Source organism: Poeciliopsis prolifica, unplaced genomic scaffold (assembly GCF_027474105.1).
Source record: "Poeciliopsis prolifica strain line A6 unplaced genomic scaffold, Auburn_PproV2 SCAFFOLD008, whole genome shotgun sequence".
Taxonomy (NCBI): Eukaryota; Metazoa; Chordata; class Actinopteri; order Cyprinodontiformes; family Poeciliidae; genus Poeciliopsis; species Poeciliopsis prolifica.
The window spans coordinates 10,684,686-10,708,091 of record NW_026562383.1 but is presented as its reverse complement, the minus strand read 5'-3'; the positions used below and the strand labels follow the sequence as shown (position 1 = coordinate 10,708,091).

General features: G+C 38.7%; 1 protein-coding gene across 1 annotated transcript; it reads right to left on the bottom strand.

The window, feature by feature from the left end:
* Positions 1 to 1,041: 1,041 nt before the first annotated feature.
* On the bottom strand, positions 1,042 to 22,599 carry pax3a (paired box 3a). Its single transcript, XM_055033800.1, has 9 exons — positions 22,257 to 22,599; positions 21,434 to 21,669; positions 20,739 to 20,868; positions 20,432 to 20,575; positions 10,102 to 10,301; positions 8,459 to 8,624; positions 8,136 to 8,353; positions 3,138 to 3,401; positions 1,042 to 2,220 (listed from the first exon to the last, which is right to left on the bottom strand). Exons 1-9 carry the CDS (start codon positions 22,339 to 22,341, stop codon positions 2,203 to 2,205), a joined length of 1,461 nt encoding a protein of 486 aa, XP_054889775.1. The 5' UTR covers positions 22,342 to 22,599; the 3' UTR covers positions 1,042 to 2,202.
* Positions 22,600 to 23,406: the final 807 nt, after the last annotated feature.

Genomic DNA, 23,406 nt, shown 5'->3' with positions numbered 1-23,406 from the left:
AGAATGTAAATAAACTTATATTGCAAAATATCTTTCCTTGGGGTATTAAATGTGCTATTAATTGGTCAATTCCAGTCAATTCTGTAATCCATCTAAACCCATTAATGACAAATACAAAACATGTCTGAACTGAAGGAAGTAAAACAGACAACACATGAAACCTGAAATATGTTTTTACAAAGAAAAATCTCACATTATTGGTAAAATATAATATTTTTGGTTCATCTACGTTTCACATCATTTCATTTTTTTTTTCTTATAAAAAGACTGGTATAGTGGCTTAACAGAGTAGCATAAAAAAAACTTTCAAGTCTTTTTCAGTTCTGATATGACACACAGCTTGCACAATTTAACTGAGAAATTATAAGTGAAATAAAAATAAAAGTAAAAATAAAAATGCTGCACTTACCCAAACTGCACAAACGTTCAAACCTTTAAAGCAACACTCTGCTTAAAAGCCTTACATTTCCATTTTTTCATTCAGTCCTCTCTGGTGTACAACTGAATTAAATTATTGGGATTATAAATTGCCTAAAATATGGTTCAGGTGTTGCAGTAGAACCTTTCATTTGTCTATTTGCAATTGTTGGGGTAAAGCCATCAAATTGTCTTTGTACAAAAGTTAGAAGAGCACAAACAAAATTACAGTTTTGTTTCTTTGTTATCACTTTTAAGGATGTGTTTGTTTTCTAAGTGAATATGAAGACACATGTCACGTTATTTCTGATAAAAAAGAACTCAAAGGTAATTTATTCAAACCATATTCATTTAAAATGTGATCATGTAATGTATGGTCTAACTTTTACTTCTTGTACTTTGTGAAATCCTGGTGTTTTATCAGGAACATAAACTTTTCAGTTCCTTTGTATAATAAAGCTTGTAATAAAGCTTTTATAATATAGCTTTTTTTAAGAGATGAAGAATTGTAAATTAGACAGCACTACAAAAATAAATTTTACAGAATTGCTGGTTTCTAATTTTAGAAATTAACTATACATTTTTTTGTTTAAATCCCACAAACAAATGAAAATATTCCAAATGTAAAGCATCTGTATTTTGCACGTTGTTTATTATAAATAGAAATAGTGCTATGCTTTACACAAAACGTCTTGCAACAACAACAACAAAAAAAAATCACACAACTGTAATTTTTTTTTAAAAAATCATACAAAAGAAAGGGAATAATGAACTGTTTGGAAGACTTTAGCACAGTGGAGCAGTTGTAGAAGAATTACAGTAAAAACAAAAAACACAATTGAGCAACATTTAATAAATAAGGAGGGCACCTACAAATTGATAAGATCCTGAAAAAAACTAACACATGCAAAGCGACAACAAAAATTAACAGTCAAGATGAATATTGTACTCACCGGTAGAATCTTTTAATATATTTTTTGGCAAAAGACTGTATGACTACATTGACTTTTATCCATTGCTTGATAAGTTCCCCTGACTGATAAATGCACTCACCCAAAATTTAATACCACCAAAAAGGAGATAGCTAATCAAGAATATAACTGGAGATCCTCAATCTGTGTTCTGTTACAGCACATGAGGTATGAATGTATTGCACTTTCTTTGGGTTGCACTGACACCACTTAGCTTCAGTTCATGCTTTCTTGCTGGATTTCCAAATGCAGCCACATGTTTATGTCGAACTACATATGCATGAGTCTCGTCAATATACAGTAAGACTTTGTCATGAAGACATTCTGAGATAAGTATTACAGCTGAGCACACTATCACCAACCTGTCTAACCTTCAACCACAAAACGACCACAGAGGCACCAGGGGCTGGAAAAGTCCACATTATATCCCCACCTCACTGTAGGATCCAAATACGAAGTCTTGAACGTTCTGTTCATACACAAAGCTTCCTATTTTTTTCAGAAAAAAATAGAAAAAAAACCCTGTTCTTGGTCCTTTCAGCTTGCCATGATGGGCATGAGGTTGTGGGGTGGGGTATTGCCTACAGTCTTTAATTATTACAGTGAAATTTCTTTGTTTCCATCACTACACAACCATCTAAAGTATCTCTGCTTCTTGCTGAAGTCAAACCAAATAAACCCCTCCACCTCCCACACTGCCGGTCTTGCTGTCCCTAGGGCTGGAGAAGTTGGCAAATGCAGAGGATGGCGTCTCTCTCCGGGTAGGAATGCCAGCGAATCCATATGAACTTCCTGTATAGGCCATGTTGGGGCTTCATATAATAAAAGGCACCTATTAAAGTGAGAAAAAATAAGAAAAAAAGCATTTCAACAACAAAATTTCCATGTAATCAAAAAGTTTAAATGTATTTTGCAGCAGGCGAGAATTATAGTTTTTCTCTGGTTAAAAGACCAGAAAGCAATCCAGAAGACAGTGGGGTTGACCAAGTTTTAGCCTGGATCTCTGGCACTGCTTTACTGATCAATAACAATTCCAAATCTGACCTCCATAGGGACACATGGTTCTAATCCTCGGCTGCCAGGGGCTGTAATCGCCCCCACTGCTAAAGAGCCCTCTCACCATGCCTTCATACATACATACCTGTGCTCACGTACAGACCCGTACACATTTCACGAGAACAACCCCCCACCCCCGCCTAAAACATGTGGTTTTCTCCCAGGTCCCTGACTAAATTAATGACATCAAGATGTTGGCACTGACGGGCCGGTCAACATGTGGTGGTGTACCTCACATCAGGCCTCTAACACACACAATCCCCCCTCCCTCCTGTCAAACATACTTTGGGAATGTGGCTTCTTTTATTTGGGCAGCTATCCTTGTTACACAGAGGTCATTACATGGCTTGGTGAGCTGCTCTGTGGATTTGATGGGCAAGCTCATCACACAGGGTCATGAAAGAACAGTTAGTAAAAACGAGTGTACTGAGACAGCGACTGGGCCACCATAATGATGATAATATAAACTGAAGTAACCCGGCCACTAGCGATCCCCAAACCCCAATCTAATTCCAGTGCAGCACATGGAGATTTGAGACGCTCCCTAATCAGAGGGGTCTTTGTAATTAACTACGAGTTTGAAAATTCTGGCTAAATCAACAGCCAACAGATGGCATTGCAGAATGATGTGTCCTCACAATAACAACCAGTATGAATGAAACTGTTTCTACAATAAAAACAAAGGTGCACTACCTTGCTCTGTCCATACTGTCCATACTGGTAGCTTGGGTGGTGGTCGACAGCATAGGCTGGGGAGGCGTAAGAAGGTGGGCAGTAAGACTGTGTACTTGGTAGGGTGGGCATGCTGCTCAGGCTTGGAAGGGCCTCCAAGCGCTGAGAGCCATGACAGCTCGCAGAAATGGCTCCGTTAGGCTCAAGGCCTCCTGTGAGAGGGGAGAGGGCAAAGTCACTCTGGGACTGATGCGGCACTCCACTCGGGTTCAGCAAGCCCATCACCTACAAGGAGATACAGAGAGACCGAATCATTAGAACGCATGTCAATTCAACTGAAAGCGACATCGTTGAGGTTTTCTAGTATTCAGCATTACATACGGACAATGCTGATCATTTTTGTTCAGTTTTCACTCATGAAAACTCTATGCTGCTATTGACAGCTATATTTCAAAACTTGGTAGACATTTTTCTTCACTGTTTTTTCTATGAGATAAAGCTTTGTTGCTGAAATGTGCTATACAAATACATTTGATTAATTGATTCTAAAACTAACACCAGTTGCATCTTTTTCCTCACCAATGTTTTGTCATGAAGTATATGAAAGAACAGCATGCAGTGCCTTGCACAAATATTCACCCCCCATTGAACTTTTCATCATTTTGTCACATTACAACCCCAAACTTTGCTGTATTTTATGTGACATATTAGCACAAATTGTTTGTTTTCAGTATAAGTCCTGGTTTTCTACAAAGCACTCAGAAATGTTGTGTGCCATGAAGACCAAGAAACCAAGGAGACGGGTCAGGTGTTAGATTGTTCAGAAGTTAGGGTTTATAAAACATCATAAGCATTGAAAATCAATTTAAGACAAAAAAAAAAAAGGGTATCACTCAAAACTAGTCAGACATAACCATCCACCTGAACTGGCAGATTTCGAAAAGCAGAGTACTAATTAGACTATGCAGAGCTCCCAGGGCAACTATTTGTTATGCACTCTGTCATTCTTCCTTTCATAAAAAGTAGCAAAAAGGACCACTTCATTTATATAAACCCATAAATCCATAAAAAGTCAAGCTTAAACACTGCTATACTTCACTAATATCTGTTCTAAGTTAGAGTTCACAAAAATTAAACATTTAGCATCATGCTGTGGGAATACTATCTTTCAACTGAATTGATAAAGCTGGACTTTAGCAGCTCCAACTTTACCCCAAGTGCAAACTTGGGGTAAAGGTTCACCTTCCAGCTAGACAATAGCATTAAATTTACAACCTGAGTTATAATGAAAAGTCTTAGATTAAAGCATATACAAATATTCAAATAGGCTAGTTGGTCCAAACCTAAATCTAACTGAGAATCTGTGGCAAGACTAGAGAAGTGCTGTTCATTTTGAATGAGCTTCAGCTATTTTGAAAATAATGAAATTATATCGACAGTGGGGTTGAATAGAAATGCCTGAGACACGTTGCAATTGTTTCTCTCTGAAACGCCTTCAAACCATCTGTCATTTTCCTCAATAAAATGCACTAAAATTTGTTGTTTTGGCCTGATAAAAAGAGAATGAATACTTATGTCGCTGTATATCTTAAAATTTAAACAAAATAAAAGAGATTCACTCTAAATTTGTCCCAAAGCTGCCATAAGAATTTAATAAACTGCATGAGGCAATATCTTGTAGCCTGAACTTACAGAAAGCAAATCTCCTTTGTATGCATACATGAAAAAATGCTTGTATCACATTACCTTTTTGCCTCTATCTTCAAAATGACCATGTTCTCATAAAGGAGACCAAAGGTTACACGAGAAGCAGAAATAAGGTGTGTTTTTATGTCAGAGCTACCTTTATGTGGAGTCATGCCTCAGCAGCGAGCCTGTGTATGTTCATGTGGGATTTATTTTTTTTTTGTCTGATGTCAGGTCTGCTGGGGTATCACTGATCCATCGTGCACAGCTGCATAAGGCTTTGCGTGAGAAGCAAAGTTGTGTAGAAGTCCATTTTGGACAAAACACAGCAAAAGCCAGAACTAAAATCCAAGTAGCCTTTGTTTGGCAGATGATAGCAAACAATGAGAAAACGTGAACTTTTCCAGATCACTTCCAGTTTATCAGAAAATGTACATGTCCACAGACAAAGGTTAACTTGTTTGGCTTCAATATATGAACTATACAAGTAAAAATAAAATATATCCCATAGAACACAATTTATCTAAATAACTATTAGACATCCATTTTTTGGCCTGCAGGTTAATAATCAATGAATAACAAGGTTTCAAACTCATCATTTTCCAAACTTTGATACTTTTATTTTTGGACAAGGCAATGCCAATTGATATCTAAGATGATTTAAGGTACTAATAGTGCCCTGTTGTGTCCAGAGTTTGAGCAAATGAAACAGCAGCAGTTCCCCGATGGTCTGTCTGTTTTGAGGTTGTTCCGGGGATTAGGTCCCAGGGGGTGCAAATCCTGGTTGCTTGCTTCCTTGGTGAGAAAGGATTGCTAAGGTATGCACCAGATCAGAGCTGCGACGCCAGAGATGGAGAAAGCCATCACTCTGTTTGTTTGCTCAGTTTGCAGAGCTAACTGCTCAGATGAGAATATCTCTGATCTAAAGCAAACCTTCTCTACAGCAGGACTATGCAGTACTGTGACCATATCTGGAGTTAGTGGAATTCGCTCATGTATACAGAATAATAGGTAGCTTTTAGAGACAAATCTGGAGTTCAGATAACACAGGAGATGTAATTTCTACAAGGATTGGGCATATAAATCCTTAAAGCTGAGGCAATCGTAGAAAAACTAAAGTTGTAAACTTTTTCCAAGTGCAAAGAGGTCCTTTACTGTCAATGTCAATGAATGTATTTCTCCTTTCCTCTCTCTTATTAAGTTAAAATCTGAAAATTAATTAAATCATCATACGAAATAGAGAAAACTGATTTGCAATATACACTCAAACAGCTGCAATGAATACACAAATTAAAACAAATTAGCCAACAAAGTGATTCATTTGCATAAATTACACACTTTGTTATGAATAGCTAGATTACTTCATTCCAATCAATTAGGACACTGGAACGCTACGTGATTGCATTCCCAGACTGAGAAAAACCTTAAAGGAAAGTGGTGCAATTTGACAGATGAGATTTCCATTCTACGTAAGCTGCTTGGAAAGGTTAATGCTGAAACCATGCACAGAGACTGGGCACCTTTGGTCTTTTTGTTGGAGCTCATATCACTCTTTGACCCTGCAAGTATTTGAACTCCTACCACGTCCACTGACGGGAGAAAGCATCCACCTTGCAGACCAGCTTTGCTTGGCTAAAATCATTATCTGAAGTACAGTTTAAAGTTTATTAAGACTACCAGTTTACACAAATTTGCACTTGCATTTTGCTTTGTGTCACTCTAACTCGGTTTTCATTAAAAACAGGTAACATTTTATCAGTTCATGTGGTAAGACATTAAAGGGAAAAAATATAACTGGAACTTGCACATGAAAGTAGTTAATTATACTTTCAGTTTCAAAAGAGGCTTTCAGAGGCATCAATAACAAAAAGCAACAAACCTGCCTCCCATTTTTTCCTCTATTTGTTTTTTTATCTGTGAATAACAGGATATGGAGATCCTCTCTCATGGGAATTGGTACCCAACATGCAAAGCACAAGGGCTGACCACCCTTTGTGCCAGCTAAAAGCTCGTTTTCCGCCTGTTAGTCCATCTCTTGGACTCATAGGGTGCCACTGATAGACACTGATGACTGTGTAATCAACCATAATTGTCTTTTCAGTTTTGATTTGTGTCATCGTCTGACATCCATACATCCTTCCCCGTGTCTGCTGCCTTTCCGCCTCTCCGGTGATGGACATTTGCCACATTTTAAATTCATCAAACTATTTGTCGAGATAAACAAAAAAAATGAACAGCTACAGAGTTCCTCATCCTGACAAGGATTTATCATTGTTGCGACAGTGACACCTGCTGCATAGGTCACGCAGAGAAGCATGTGTCTGTGTGCTTTATTATTTTTGCCATAAGGTACACTTCATGAAGCCTTCCGTTTACTGATGTGCTAAATATGCTGTGATGTTTGAGAATCACCAGATTGTTGAGAGCTTGCTCCACAGAAACATATGTATGTGAGCACACTTATATATACATATTAGAGGAGGACCCATGGACTATTATATCTTCCAGGTAAGAGCTCTGCAATAAACAGAAAGCCACAGATCCCCACATCACACAACTCGGTCGGCTGAATTTGTGTGTTTTCAAAATATGCAGCTAGGATTTCGAAACCAAACAGGCATGAGTAAAATACATATTCAAGTTGAGCACTGTGTCAGAGTCCTCTTGCAAATGGTAAAATACAAGAAACATTGTTGTGCACCATCTTGAACAATATGCACCAGATTCAGTGTATCCTTTAAAACTTTTACTTTGCATGGTTGTTACGTAATCTTGTGTTATCCCTTGTCATTGATAACAGTCACAGGTGTTTAACCACTTGATGTCATCAACCTCCCACTCTATGTTGGATTTTCCCTTTATTGCACGCCATAAAGATTGCCGTAGATCTTGTAACTAAAGAATGATTCAGAAGGGGCTTAAGAGTTGACAGAGTTGTGGTTGAAGGCATGTTCACAGACTCCAGCTCAGCATTAGTCTCCAGCTGGAACATGGCAGACCAGAGGCCTCTGGAGAGGATCGTGAGAGGAGCTAAGAAGGATATTCGAATGTCCCAACCCTTTGATCAGAATCTAGGATTCAAAGTCTCTACAGGTACAAAGCATTTAAATGCTGCCATCAGGCAAACCATCAGACACGCCACAAATTGTTAAAACGCTCAACTGGTGTTAATAATGTCCAGTATGTTCTAGTAAGCTCTTTATGTTTTTTAAAAATATTCAATGATAATTTCTTTAAGTTCACACCAAAACATCCAAGTAACTATATTGTGTTTTGCCAAATAATGATGAGACAAATTATTATTTTAATTCAATTATATTTGACGTCACTGACCTGTGGAGAGATGGCATTGCTGATGCTGGGATTTACAGTGTTGCCATGTCCTGTCGGGGGTACAAAGCTGTCCGAGTATCCTGAGAAGTTGTGTCTTCCAGAGGAAAGGCAGTATCCTGAGCCTCCTTCTTGGGAAGCGGATGAGCTGAGCGAGCTCTGGTGAACAGAGGTGGGCGGCAGAGGCTGAGGCCGGTGGACTGTACTCGGCTGTTCAGAGACTGATGAGAATAAAACAGGGAGTTGTTATGCTGCTGACATTTTATTTATTCATAGTCTTGCAACAGTTTAAGCATTAAGACAAATGTGTGTTTAACTAGGCCCACCTTGGGCTATGGAGGTTGGAGGGTAGGGACTGTCTGACAGCTGATAAGGCTGCAGGCCTGGCATGGCTGACGGAGGGAAACCACCTGGTATGAGGTGATTAAAAGCCATTAGCTGATTAGCTCCTGCTTGTTTCCTCCACCGAGCTCTTCTGTTGCTGAACCACACCTGAAAGAAAAGTACAATTGAACGTGAAAGAATTTTTTTTGTTAGAAAATCGTCACCAACGTGAATTAAATTATGGAAAAGTTTAAACCAGGGTTAGGTAAAAAAATAATATTCTAAGCACTGATCATGACATGAAGCATTGTTTCACCAACCATCTAAAATTGTAGTGACGGGTAAGGAAATCCTTAATCAGAGAAGCAACACCCCCATAGTAACTCTGTGAGAGCTCCATTTGACAGATGAAAGGATCTGTTGACAGGGGAACTATATTTGTCATGCCGTCTACAAATCTGGCGTTTGTGGAAGAGGGCCAAGAAAAAAATCTGTGAGCAGGCCTGGTTTGCCATAATGCATATATGGGACACAACACCAATGTGGAAGAAGGTACTCTAGTCGAATGGTGCAAAAGTTAAACATTTTAGCCCAAAACTATCACGCGCATCACCCGTCACACACCATCCCCACTATGAAACATGTTGGTGGCAACATCAGGGTGTGGGAAGACTTCCGTTAAGTAGAAACAGGAACGCTGGTGAAAGTTTATTGGATTATGCATAAAGTTAAATGCATAAAAATAATAGAAACCAGTTTGAGGCTAGAAAAAGCTTAAGGCTGCAGTGGAGTTTCATTACCCTGATTACACAACCAGAACTACAACAGAGCGATTAAGATCAAAGCATGAAACAATTGTTAGACTGGGCCACTCAAAGTTCTGTCCTAAATTAGGTAAGAAACTTAAAATCTGCCATTACATAGACATTCTTAATCCAGACTTTCTGAGCTTTAGAAGAACAGCAAAAATATGTTTCTAGAAGCCCCAGAATGGTAGAAGCCCCTTGCAGCAAAAGTATTTACTCAAAAGGTTGAATACACACTTTACCGATTTTTATTAATAAAACAATGTTACATAAAAAATATATTTCCTTCCAGTTCACAATATTGCACTACTGTATGTCAGGCTATTATTTATTTATTTTATTTTAAATGTTTTTGTAGTAGGAACAGTTAGAATTATTTCGGGTCACTGAAAATGTTTCTGTGCAAGGACTCTCTGTTCCTTTGCAGGGACCTATGCTGATAGTGATCTTAACATCTGTAGAGCGCAGTGAAACCACATCTTTGTAAGCTACTTAACGTCACAGAGTTCATACATTGCCAGAGGGCTGTTATGGCTATTAAGAGCTATATTGAGAAGCTATCTATATTGAGAATCTATTTGCAGAGTTTTACATAGCCCCCTTTTGGCAAAATATTGACAAAAATAGAAAGATGTCTTTGTATATAGTCGGCTGTGAGTGTCTCCATGTGGAGCAATAAGGGAGGTCTGGGGTTGTTTTGGGGATGGAACACATGGCTAATGGTTGTAAAGAATGTGTAGCAACTTCCCAAAACAACTTAACACCCATGTGTCTCGGAGGGAGTGACAGATCACTGTGCTGTCAAGATTGAGACTTGCATGCATGCTCGTGTTTCTAACCTGAACTCGAGCTTCTGTCAGTTTGGCCCTCTGAGCCAGCTCCTCCCGCGTGTAGATGTCTGGGTAGTGCGTACGTTCAAAGGCCCTCTCCAGTTCCTCCAGCTGCTCTGCTGTGAAGGTCGTCCGACTGCGGCGCTGCTTCCTCTTTAACGGCAGGCCCGGCTCAGAGTCCACGTCTGAAGCCTCGTCCGAGTGGCTCGCTGGAATAAAAAAAAAAAAAAACGTTTTCAATTAATTTATAATATCAACAACATGCACACAAAGGCAAAGCCATTGCAGTTTAATAAAATACTTATTTCCATGCTGCTGATATCATGGCCCTTGAAGTTTTTGTGATCCGGAACGGCTCAACTCAAAAGACATATTGTCTAATGAAGTATATCTGTCAGTTTGCAATGAATAACCATATATTGCCGATTTAGCAACACAGAATTATGACTAACTTTATGAGTTTGAGTTTGTTTCTGAGTTTAAAAGCATTTATCAGTTGAAATAATACTATTTCACATTTGGAAAATATTATTTTTTTTGTTAAATTAATTTACAGAAGTAATGTTGCTTAAATGTTAACATTTTTTTTGTTTGATTTGATTAAATAATACATTTGGGAGTAGATCTTATTGTGATATAAATAAATGATGTATTCATATATAAAATGAAATCATTTCAAACCTGATAAACTGGTTAAAAAATCGTAATAATGAGAAATATACAAAATCTCTTTCTTTCAATTTGTGATACAGATTGCTCCCTTGATATAAAATAATTCATCCTTCACAACTGATGTTTCATAGATTTTGGTTTTCGAGTTTGACTGTGTCTACTTCTTCTGATGTAAATTTAATAGTTTCACACAGCATAGCAGCTGCTTCACAGCACATCGCACAGAGCCACTCTAGATTGTGTTCTCCTGATTTCTTAAACTCCTCAGTAGTTCCCGGGGGATCAAAAGCAAAAGCCTGCTTGAACATGGATTAAAGCGGACAAGATCCCTCTGGGGCATCAGTCGCCTGGGACACTGTGTCTCTTCTAGTCTTAGCCATGCTGTGCGTTAGGCTGATATTCAGCAGCACAGGAAAGGCAGCCCGTTGCAGGTGCTTCTTAATCTGCTTGTTCAGTTCAAGAGAAACTGACTCAGCTGACAGGGGAAGGGCAGAAGAAGAAGAACAGTGAACTTTACAAACAATATCAGAAATTTAAATATCTAAATTTGTGTGGAGGTTCTCATTTATTTAAAAAAAAAAAACTATAAATCCCTTAAAATTTGCATAATAGCCTTTTAGTTGACAATCACCAACAATCTTATCCGTCATTTTTCCATTCCAATCATTTTTTCCATTAAAAACACACATCTGCTGACTCTGGATTGCTAATTGTCACTCAGTAGATCTTGAGTTGTAATGCACTCCTAAATCAACCCCAGTGAGAAAATCATCATGAGGGATCCCTCCACATTTTTGATGCAATAAACTGTGAAGACATAAAATGCTCAAAAGTAAAAAGACAGGTGCATGCAAGGGAAAGGCTGGTCTGTCTCAGCCTCTTTCTTATTCCTCTAGATTCATAGGCTTTAATTATAAAAGTGCCAAGTCAGACACTAAAGGGGGGGCTGAGAGCGAGGGACAGTGATCTCCCCTTGGCTCTGGAGCCTCTGCAAGGAAGGCAGGAAGTCTTTGCACTGGTTGCCAGTGTGTGTCTGACCAGGCATTACACACAGATTTGGCCTCTGGGAATGCCGTTACGCAAAGGCCTGATGGCAAAAAAAAAAAAAAAAAAACACAATCCTAACTCTGAGACAAGCTCATTATTAGATCTAAAACAAATTGAGGTGCCAAGCTAACAGAGACTCAAGCAAGCTGCTTTATTTAGCCAATTTTTGTCATTTAGAAAATATATTTCCATGCTGTTTAGTGAAGGAAAGCTTAGAGAACTTTGAAGGTAACAGTTATCCATTGGCTCTCTCTATTTACTATAGGGTTACCCCCACAGCCCTTTTTATTTTTTACCATTTCCTCTTTTTCCCTTCCTGTTTTTATTTGTAACTCTAGAGACAACACTCCATCTTTGACTCTTCCGTAATGCCAAATGACAGTGATGCTTTTGTCATCCTATGCTTGCTCTTTTGTCTTTTTCTGTCTTCTTCTTCACCCACTTTTTTCCTTTATTTTTGGGGAGTGATGTGGCCAGGCCTTTGTATCCCAGTGGGGAAAAGCCTGTGGCAGGGCTCTATTGGACCGATTACCACGCTCCATCTGTAGGAGCCATCAGGGACGCCCGGGCCCTCATTCAGGGGCCTGTCACCTGCACAGCAGGGGACCTGGGGGGCTGAAGGGTAAATTGGGGGCTGGAGTAGGGGAATGAGGAGTAGGAGGAGAAAAAAGGGGGCACAAAAGGGTCCAGAGAAGGGCCATTGGAGCTGTGGAGGGGCACAGCAGGGGAGCACCCCTATATTCCCTCCTTCCACGGCCTGAGGGGCACAAAGCTGGGGGATGGGAAGTCAAAGGGGTTGACATGGAGAGGAGAAGGAAAGCTGAAAGCACCTGAAGAAGATGCTGGGGTTGAGGGAGGAGGGTGCACAGCTATGGCAAATGAGGGGGAGGCAGTGATTGTTTAAAAAAAAATAGGACCTGTCTTTTTCACCTCAGCCATTCACATCACTCGTCTCTTCCTGGATTCACCCATTGCTATACATCCACATCTAAGGCACTGTCAAACACTGTTCTACGTCTGTCTTGGAATGATTTAAGCCAAGCTGATGCTGAATCAGACTTGGTCCCACACATTCCACACAACAATGACAGGAGATAATACTGGGCATATAATGGGAAAGTATCGGCGTTGTTACTTAAATTCCTAAATCAAATTCTATGCAACAGATAAAGCAACAAGGGGCCTGTCCCTGTCTGTACCCAGAGGAAATGCTTTAGATCCCGCACAGCATAAGCGGACACTTAGCTTTCTCTGACACAGCAGCTAATACTTGGAATACAGTAACCCAAAGAATGGGAATATTTCATTTTACATTGGTTGGTAATTAATCTTCATACATAGTTTAACTCGTATCTCATTTAGAACATTATTTGTTAAGCTGCACTATTTTTATCTTTACATGTTGCCACTTATTAATGTAAAAGAAGTCACATTCATTTCCATAGCAACCCAGATAACACATAGTTATTTATTTTATATTACATTTTTACCCGAGACCAGTTGATACATTTTTGACTGTATTTTAGGTATTCATTAATGCCGCATAGCTTTCATCAGCTCGGTCAGTGCAAAGCTGAAGATTTCGGACAGTTCTTTCAAAGGCAGAAAGTTTTAGAGCAACTTCAAGTTTGGGCAAAGACCGCTTCATATCAGGGGAAAAAAATTGTTGCTTTTATCACTCATGCACTCATGTTCGGGTCTTGTGGAAAAGCTCCTCTGTTAGTGTCAGTGAGGAGTTCTTTTCCATATATGACACTTCTATATAGGAAAACTTTACTGAAAATATAATAGTAGAGGAGAGTGTTAATTATTTCAACTGCAAACTAAAAGTCAACCTACTTAGAGAAATTTATAGTTGACATTTAGTCATTTAGAATGCATTGATATTTTATTATTTTATCTGGATTTTTCTAATTTTACATTTGCACCACATTTTATCCAATCTTTTTGGACTATATTGCATTTACAATTATTGATACTTTTCTGATCGTTTTGTTACTGCATTTATTTTTACCAAAGTAAATCATTATCTGTTCAATTGTATCGTAAGGCGAGGGTTTTTTATTTTATTTATTTTTTTTAAAGCTGAATGTCTGATAGAGCCCAGCCAGAGAAAGTCTGACATTTAGGGAGCAGTACTGGCTGTTCCCCTGACAGTTCTGATGTGTCTTCACTACATGATAATATTCAATCAATATAGCAAATTAAATTTCTCAATTTTTTTGTATTTTGTTTGTTTATTTAGACAGGTGTAACTCATTTGTAGTGGGTTATACCTGTCTGTCTGAAAAGTACTATAAATAAAGTTTGAGTGAGCAATTCAATGTGTATCCTTCTCATAATAAATAAAGTAAGAAAGACAAAGTTTGACTGGAACGAGTTATAAAAAAAAGTCAGTTCCTCTAAGTGTAGACCTGCAAAGAAATTCTATAAGACATGAACACTGAGTAATGTCAATTAACCAGTAAAAAATGAAATATATTTAGGAAGTAGAACTGAGTTTAACAGGTGACTGAAAAATGTCCCATTCACTGTGAATCAAATCAAAAAGATTTCTTAACTTAAAAAATGTTCCAAAAACAGATAAAAATGATGTCAATCTGGTGAACTTCCAGGTTTCATTAGCTTCAGTGGTAGGAGGAGTGCTTCTAAGATGCAAATAAAAAAATCTCCCCCCCCCAAAAAAAAAGAAAAAACAGAAAGGATTCCTGCCGTCAGAATAAAGGCTGACCTTGTTTACTGTTCAGTCTCATCTTGGCAGATATCCACCCTTCTCCCACCCTCTCTTACGCTTTAGGATACACTAATATAAGTAGACATGCTGAGCTATGCACAGCAACATCTTTGCTCATGTGTGCAGAGAAATTCCCATCCGTGGTTCAAGAATGTAAATAAAAGAAATGGAAAGTGTGACAAAGCATAAGAAATGAGAAATCACATATGGAAAGAGAAACCAAAACATATGGGGCAGTTTATGGCCTTGTCTTAGTAGGGGCTGGCTGGCCCATCCTCCTGGGGCTTTTAATAGAGAAGGTAATTGAGCTGGTGACATGTGTTCGCAATGCAAAACAAAGGGCATAAGAGACAAATGAACTCGCTATTTGCCCAGGGAAGTAGATCTGGCTCTTTCAGGACAGGGAGTGTGGTGTGAGTGGGCCACTGAATAAAATAGCTGCGTGCCGCGTAGAGCCAAAGTGAGCAGATGCACTGAGTGAGGTGTGGGGGGTGAGGAGGGGGAAAGAATGGTAAACTGACAGCTTATGGACTCAGCTGGGGTTAACAGTTTAAGAGAAAAAATGGGAGTGAGTGGGCTGCTCACTTGACTTGCTAAAGAGCCCCTAGGAACCTGCAGCTGCCTGGGAAAGAGGGTGTGGGGGGGTGTTACAGAAATAAAAGGAGAGTGAGATGATGATGTGATGGACACAAAACAAAATTAAGCGAAAGCGCGCAGGAGGTTGGCACTTAACGGACAAAGAAGGAGTTGGCGATATGAAGCTGAAGGATGTATCTCTGTCTAACACCACAGCAGTGACAAGAAGCCACGAATGGCACTGAGTGGCTATTATTTGCACCCAGTGTGTGATGGTTATTATTCCGTTCCACTGCGGTGCAGTTTGGTGACATTTTCACGGTGGCATTTCCACCCTCCATGTGGAGACAAAGCGACTTGCGAAGCCCACACTGGGCCACAAGCTAAAAAGGCTCGTCCACTGCACGTTCCAGCTCAACGGAGACTAACGAGCAAAGACAACAATCAAACCAAGCAGCTTCTTTCAAGAAAATAAGCTTTTGTTTAAAAAAAAATCTAGGTGTTTTAAGGCATTTAAAAGGGCAGCACAAGACCATTGCTTTGAAATCCTTACACAGTTTTTTGAGCTCAGATCTTTTCTAAATATTATCCTAACCTCCAGTTCCTGGGGCCTGATAGTTGTAACAGTCAAGTGACCCTAAGTTGGCCCCTGACCTTTTCACACAACTACACAGCACTGCAGCGAAAGCAGCCTCGCGCTGGCTCTTCAGACTAACTTCAAGAGCATTCAGAGAAAAAACAAACATACTTTCACCATAAACTCAGAGTATGTTTTTTTTCTTGTTCTTTTTTTTTAGTATTATTATTACTATTTTCAAATGGTGCAAACGCAGAGCTCTAACACACCAAACTTAGGGGAAAATGCCATCAATCAATCAGAAACAGGGTTCTGCTGGCATGTCCATAATGTGCAATGTCCAAGACGAAAGAGGTCCACAAAACCTGAGCCTAAACAAAGTTAAGTGATTGACAACACTGTCTGGTTTTACTCAATTAACCATCCCATTGTGCCCCTCTTTGCAAAGTCCCCATGCCCTCGACCCTTTTCTCCTCACACCCCTTTATCCTCCCCATCACAGAGTTTTGCTTGGCTAATACTTGGAGGAAATAGAGAGTTCTTTTTTCTGTTGGGGCTCCTCTTCTTGACCTTCTATTGCTTGCTACTTCTCCTTTCAGTCACTTTGCAGTGTCTCTGGGGTTATTTGGGGAGAATGCGAGGAGTACATCAGCACCAAGGGGCCGGTTTGGGGCAGGACCCCAGCCCATTACTTCAAAGTTGGCCCGCATTCATTAATTGTCCTTTGAATTAATATTGGAGGGATCACAATGTGGGCGCTAACAGAGAAAGAGGCTTTAATGAAGCATAGAGTCTGTATTCAGTTGCAGATCAGCCAGTGTGGATTTTTTCTTTCTTTCTGAAGAAAGAGAGTCTTGAGAATCATGCCAACGCAGAAGAAGAAAGTTCTGACTGCTTATATTTAAGAAGGCCGTCTCGTCGCCGTCAGTGCTTTTAGTATTTGTTCCCTTTCACATTTTGTAACCTCACATAACCTTAGACATAATGTAGCATATAATTATGAAGTGGAAGAAAGTCATGGTTTTTCAGTTTTCAACAAAAAAAATAAAAAAGTAGAGAATGTGTTTGCATTCAGCTTCTTTACTCTGAAAGTTTTGTTGAAAATCCAATTTAATCATTTGAACTATTTAGCATATATAGTCCACTTGTGTTGTAAAAGAAAGAAACATTACCATAAAGGTCAAACACCAAACCAGAAAATTTCAGGAGGAGCTGCAGAGATCCAAAGCTAGGAAGGGAAAAATTTGTTGACAAGACAACTAACTATAATTTACACACTCCACAAATCTGGCCTTTGTGGAAGATTGCAGTCTACCAGAAGACATGTGAAAAATTAGAAGAGTAAAATTAACATTTTTGTTTCCAGAGCGGACATAGTAAGAGTTGAGGAAAACTAACAGTGCACATGACAGAAAATATACCATCCTCATGGTGACACACATGGTAGTGGCAGCATTATTCTGTGGATTGCTCTTCATCAACAGGGGCAGGGAAGCTGATCAGAGATGATAAGAAGACTGATGAAGCTAAATGCACAAAAGTCCTTCAGAAAACTCTTCAATAGTCTGATAAAGAACGCAAAAGATGTTTGCCTTCAAGCATGATAACACTTAACCTGCAACCAGAATTTTAAAGAATTTATTTTTACATATATTTGGGGTATTTTGCAAAAAAAATTTGCCAAAACAAATGTCTAGATGATATGAAAATGCCCTAAAACATGTCATAATAAGCTATGATTACAGAAACAAGTGATTTTACAAATCGATAATGTAAGTGAGCAGAATTTTCTCCATTTTTGTGCTAATACCCATCTGTCTGGCTTTCTGAACTACACTTTGTTTTCCCCAGAAGTCCAGCACAATAAACAAGCAATATAAACACTATTAATACAGGAAAAAGGACAATAAAGCCCTCATATAAATTTCTGCACTATCCAGCCCTCAGAGGAAAACGGAAATGTGGCTGCAGCAGACATTCCTCTGGCTGAGTTTGGGCCCTCAGTCACATAAACTAAAAAAAAAAAAAATCTGAATATACCTCGATGATTACAGCTTAAGGATATTGTCACACTACTTTAAAAACAACTTTGAGCTTTTAGAAGGCGTATCATCTGGGGAGTTTTTTTTACAATGTTTAAGCCACAAACCTTTGAAGATGGTATAGAAGTGGAAATCTTTTCATACTTCTTCTCTCCTGGTTTTTGAACTAAAAACTTACACATACAATAGCTCCAAAACGAGACATACGCTACAGCGCGGATATTAACTCTCCAGTCCTTCTCACTTTCAAATAATATCCCTCATCCTAAACCCATGCCAAGATCCCAGGGAGCCTATATAGACCCAGTTTATTTACACAAACAAAGTCCCACTCAGCTCCTGTGACAAAAGCAGCTAAATCTTTCATGTTTTGTCAGCACTTGATTCCTCCTGTCCCTCTGGCTATTTGCCTGCCCCGGCACAATGGAGGCAGGAGAATGGCAGCAGATTGTTGGAATGCACCTCAATGAGACCAATTATTACATGTTGACTGCGTTCACCATGGCACATTTGAAAGAACTGGGCTCATTCACTCTGGCTCTGCAGGACTCCCTTTTAAAGAAAAGTTATCCCTTTGACTGTTTGTATTTCTGAGCTTTCTTTTTTTTTCACCCTCCTTCTTCTTTCTGTCTTTCACCCTCCCTCCCATCCGTCCTGTCATAAAAGATCTTGCAAGAGTGGCTGTCTTTCATGACTTTGGTTACTTTAATTAGCTAAATGAGGCTAAAGGCTAATGTGCTAACACTAATAAATGGAGGATACAATCAATTAAATCAAGAACACTAGCAGGAGGAACAGTGATTTTGACACTGATTCATAATTAGAGAATAAAAAGAAAATGAAAACATTCTTCAGTGAACAGATAAACAGAAAATAAGTCCTTAAATTCTGAGAAGGAATAGCTGTTCATTCATTGTGCAAACATTTTAATGCAAACACTAAAACCAAAATAATTGTCCACATTACTGCAACAACAATGCAGTTTGCTAAACTTTCTGATGCCACAGTGTACTTTATCCCACAAACCTTAGCTCTCTTTTTCCCAGACAAATAAATCTAAATGAGTCAGCTTTGATCTTAGCACTTAATGGAAGGCCAACAATAGTAGTAGAGGAGAAAGGGGCAGAGAGCAACAGGCCTCTCCCCACCACAACAATGGCCTCTGCAAACACCTACTTAATCAATATTTGGCCAGAAGACCCTCTCTTGGTCCCCAATCACCCTTTTCACATTCTAATGAAGTGCTATAAAAAAGAAAAAACAACTACTGCTTTCCATAGAGAGACACAACAATAAAATAGGGCTGATCTGGATTAAAGTAGAGGTTGTATTCAGGATGTTACTGAGTATAGTTTTTCTTTTAAAAAGTATAATAAAAAAGATTAAATACACACAAAAAAATACACAACTAAACTTTTTTTTCTGACATAAAGCTCAATGCTCATCGACTAAAACTAGACACTCTAACTTTGATTACTCTATTATTTTATTCAAAATAATCAACTCGAGTTTTTACCAAGTCAGTGGATTTGTCCGGCCACGGCTACGGGCTATAGAAGGGGTGGGAAGTGTCCCCCGTACTAAATGTGGGCGCCCAGGGCCAAAAGGAAAAAGGGGCGGACTTCAGTCTGAGATGAAAGTGCAGAGAAATAAAAGGGTTTGGACTTAATCTAGTGAGGAGAACAGTTTCCCTGTGCTCACTTGTTGGAGGCCTCAATGGTACTGCGCAAAACAAAACACACACACAAAACAATAAGAGTGATAAAATAAAGAGATATTTAAAAAAATTGTAAGCTACGTAAAAAACGATTGTCAGTCAATATGCTTGTGGTCCATTCCGCTAGTTCTCCCTGCATAGTTATGATCAAAGTAAATCTTCTTTGATTACTTGCACATATTAAAGTGGAAATATGTGCAACGTCGTCTCAAGCGCAAGTTAATTAATAATTAACTATTGCATGTTTTGTGCCTGGTTTCCTTTTTAACAAACCTGCTGAGTCTCCAACAGGTTATGAATCAACAGGTGTTTGTCTAAAGGCCTGGCTTCTTAAAAAGAAAACAAAAAAAACAACTGTTAACAGTGAGAGAAGGCTCCAAAGTGGGGCAGTTCTTTGTGCAATCATGGCGCACTGGCTCCCTGAATAATTCATCGCTCATTGCAAGTTCATAATGTCTCCTCTCACCCCCTATTTATCAGCGTATCTTCTTTCTCCCTCTCTCTTTTCTCTCCTCATTATTTAAAAAAAATGCTTTTTTTTTTTTTTTGTACGACACTGCGCTGCTTGCCGGAGTTTGGCTTTTGTGCGCGTCAAACTGAGGTGTGAGATTCAATGGACTCTCCGCGCTTTGTTCAGTGAAGTTCATCCTTAAATGTCCGATTAAGAGAAAAAAAACGTTCTCAGGCTTGGCAGCTAAACAAATGTTTGATTTTTTTTTAAGCTGGTCTGTATAGTTTCTTTTTCATTATTATTATTATTACTTTTTTAGGGCAGTGTATGCGTAAACTGCTTCAAACTTTAAACGTTACACTTTCAAATAGAAGCGTAAAAACTATGAATAAGAAAACAATATATTATTATTATTATTATTATTATTATTATTATTATTATTATTATTATTATTGAAACCAGATTTTCACAGTATTCTGTTTTGCTCTCAGTGGTTTGGATGATTGTAAAATGTCGGACTTACATCTGTCTCCCAGGATGCCATCGATGCTGTGTTTTGTCCGGGGCTCGCTCTCCTCCAGCGTCCTCTTCACCATCTCGTCGTCCTCCTCCTCGTCCTCGCCAACGCCGCCAAATTTAGAACGCATGATGCGGCTGATGGCGCTCACTGACAAACAGAGACCAAATGAATACTGCCCAAAATACCCACAATAAGTTCAAACAAAATGTCAGCGTTTATTATTATTATTATTATTATTATTATTATTATTATTATTATTATTATTATTATTATTATTATTATTATTGTTTGTTTGTTGTTAGTTCTGTACCTGAGGGGACGTTGTTCCTGTCGCAGATTCCATCTTTCAGTAGTTTGTCTCTGATTTCCCAGCTGAACATGCCGGGATTTTCTCTCTTGTACTCCTCGATCTTCTTGTCCACTTCTGGGGAGGCGCTTTGCTTTGTGGAGGCAACCAGGACAAGTCGTGTTAATGAAATAAAGCGTTGAGCCGCGGCTCGGGAGAAAACGCAAAAGTCACAAAATGCAAGAAATTTACAGCAACAAGTTTCTAGTTTATACCCACAGAAGTTGACACACCATTGATATGTGTATGATTGTTACAAATATGAAAGGACGGCAGATCACGCTTAAGCAAATTACATAATGCTGATATAAGATATAAATATAAACTTTTTCGCTCTTTTGCTTTGAGAGAAAAAAAAAAACATTTTAAACAGACTTTGTTGGTCCATATTTTGACAACACCAAATATCAATCTGTTTGGGGAAAATATATAAAAAATATAAATATATATCACAAAGAGGACATGATAAAAAACGAATTGCTAAACTTCTTTTTTTTTTACCTTCGTGAAAAAGCTGCAGCGACTGCGCTTAACTCCTGCTGGTAGTTTCTGAACATCTCAGAAAGTTGAGAGAGCTCAGGAGCATGGAAACTAAATTCTTATGAACCCGCTCTTTCCATTGGATAGAAAACACAGCTGTGCGATCATCTGCGCCATACCTTTGGTTTGCTGCCTCCGATCGCTCCCGGCCTGATCGAGCCCGTCTCCTGGTACCGGCACAGGATTTTGGAGACGCAGCCGTGGGACACCCTCAGCTGCCGGGAGATGACGCACGGCCGGACTCCGTGGTGGGCCATCTCTACGATTTTGTGGCGGATGTGGTTGGGGAGAGGTCTGCCGTTTATGAAGACTCCTCCGAGCTGGTTGACCCGACCCTGTCCTAACGGAGTGGAAACTGGACAGGGAGCGCTTTTATTGAGCCGGGTACTGTCCGTTTCCAAATGACGCATAATTTATCATCCAACAATGCTGACGGTCATTTCAAAATGATCTATGGTAATATTTTAAAAATCGCAAGACTGCATGCTTAAAATGTAAAGAAAAAAGAAAAAAAAATCACAATTTCTACTTAGAAAAATTGTTCTTAATTTCTGCCTTACTAAGAAAAGTCTACTCGCATCACATCCCTCTGGAAACAGAGACACCCAAAATTAAATTAGTTGTAAATTGCGTAACAAATGTCAGTTATATTTTGAAATACTTACATTTTCTCAAAAATGTGTCACTGTTCATTTTTTATTTATTTATTTTTATTTTTTATTTTTTGGTTTAGGATTATTATTATTTTTTTTTAATCTAACATAGTAAGTTTTCAAGAGTAAATATTTCAACAAATAGAGTTTGACAAAGTTTGCAAAAGTTTCTGCTCCGAGTTTTTTATTTGTTTGTTGTTGTTTTTTGTTTGTTTGTTTGTTTGTTTATTTGTTTTTTGTCTTTTTTGTCTTTTTTCGTCATGTCCACCAGCAACTAGTGGCTCCTTACCTTCCAAAGAGTATCCTCCACGCGGGTAGTTCTGGTGAGGAGTCGGTCTCATCATCCTCGGTAAACCTCCTGCCAGCGCCGTCATGTTCCCTCCGATCTCTGTCACCTGGATGAGCCTTTCTGCGATGCGCCTTTTTTCTTTTCTTTTATTCTTTTAATCCAGCAATTACCTTTTGTCAGCTGTGCTTCATTTACCCTTCGCCGTCGTCTGGATTCCTGAGTAACAGGTTGCCACAGTTGGGGAAGAAAAGTGAACCCGGGCCGCAAAGATGTTGCCTAATGTTATCCTAACGGGGAGGGTTTGGGATCCACACTCCGGGTTTCGGGCGGGTTCCTCGGAGGATAAGAAAGATGCTCTGAGAGGACGGATGATGGTCAAAGATTTTTATCTGTGGACGCTATCCCCTCTGGCTCTCAGCTGGGCGCAATGATTGGCTCGGGACCCGGACATTAGGAAGTAGGAGGAGCTCTGTGATTGGACAGGAGAGGCTGAAGTTGTGGTTGAATTGACCTCATGAGGTCAACTTGTCACGGGAGTCTTTGCTTTAAACTTTTCACAAACAGTAAATGTTTTCAATGAAGCGAACGTGTTTATATGTGTGAGCTTCCAGCCACTGACGATAAATTTAGGTGGAGTATCCCCCCCCCCCCCCTCTCCCCATGCCTCCAACACCATGCCTTGACACTTAACTCAGGTGGTGAGTGAAACATTCAGCTGACAAATGGGACACTCCATTCCAAAGCAGAGACATCATTAGTTCTGAACTCTGATATGCAAACATATGCACATTAGTGTCTTGCTACATATGTTAACCGGTTACCAATCCTCATTAGTCACATACTTGTTAAGGAACAAGAAAAATGTAATCCCACCAGTATTAGTGAGGAAATATATATATATATATATATATATATATATATATATATATATATATATATATATATATATATATATATATATATATATATATATATATATATATATATATATATATATATATATATATATATATTATATATATATATAAATATATATATATATATATATATATATAAATTTATATATATATATATATATATATATATATATATATATATATATATATATATATATATATATATATATATATATATAGCTGACCACAAAACA

What these genes read in the sequence shown, in the direction of transcription:
- pax3a (XM_055033800.1), bottom strand. Translation starts at nt 22,341, where the DNA reads ATGACGGCGCTGGCAGGAGGTTTACCGAGGATGATGAGACCGACTCCT. An exon ending in TGGAGGATACTCTTTGGAAG is followed by an intron (nt 21,670 to 22,256) that starts GTAAGGAGCCAC and finishes CTCCCTGTCCAG; the next exon opens with TTTCCACTCCGTTAGGACAG. An exon ending in TCGGAGGCAGCAAACCAAAG is followed by an intron (nt 20,869 to 21,433) that starts GTATGGCGCAGA and finishes GCCTCCACAAAG; the next exon opens with CAAAGCGCCTCCCCAGAAGT.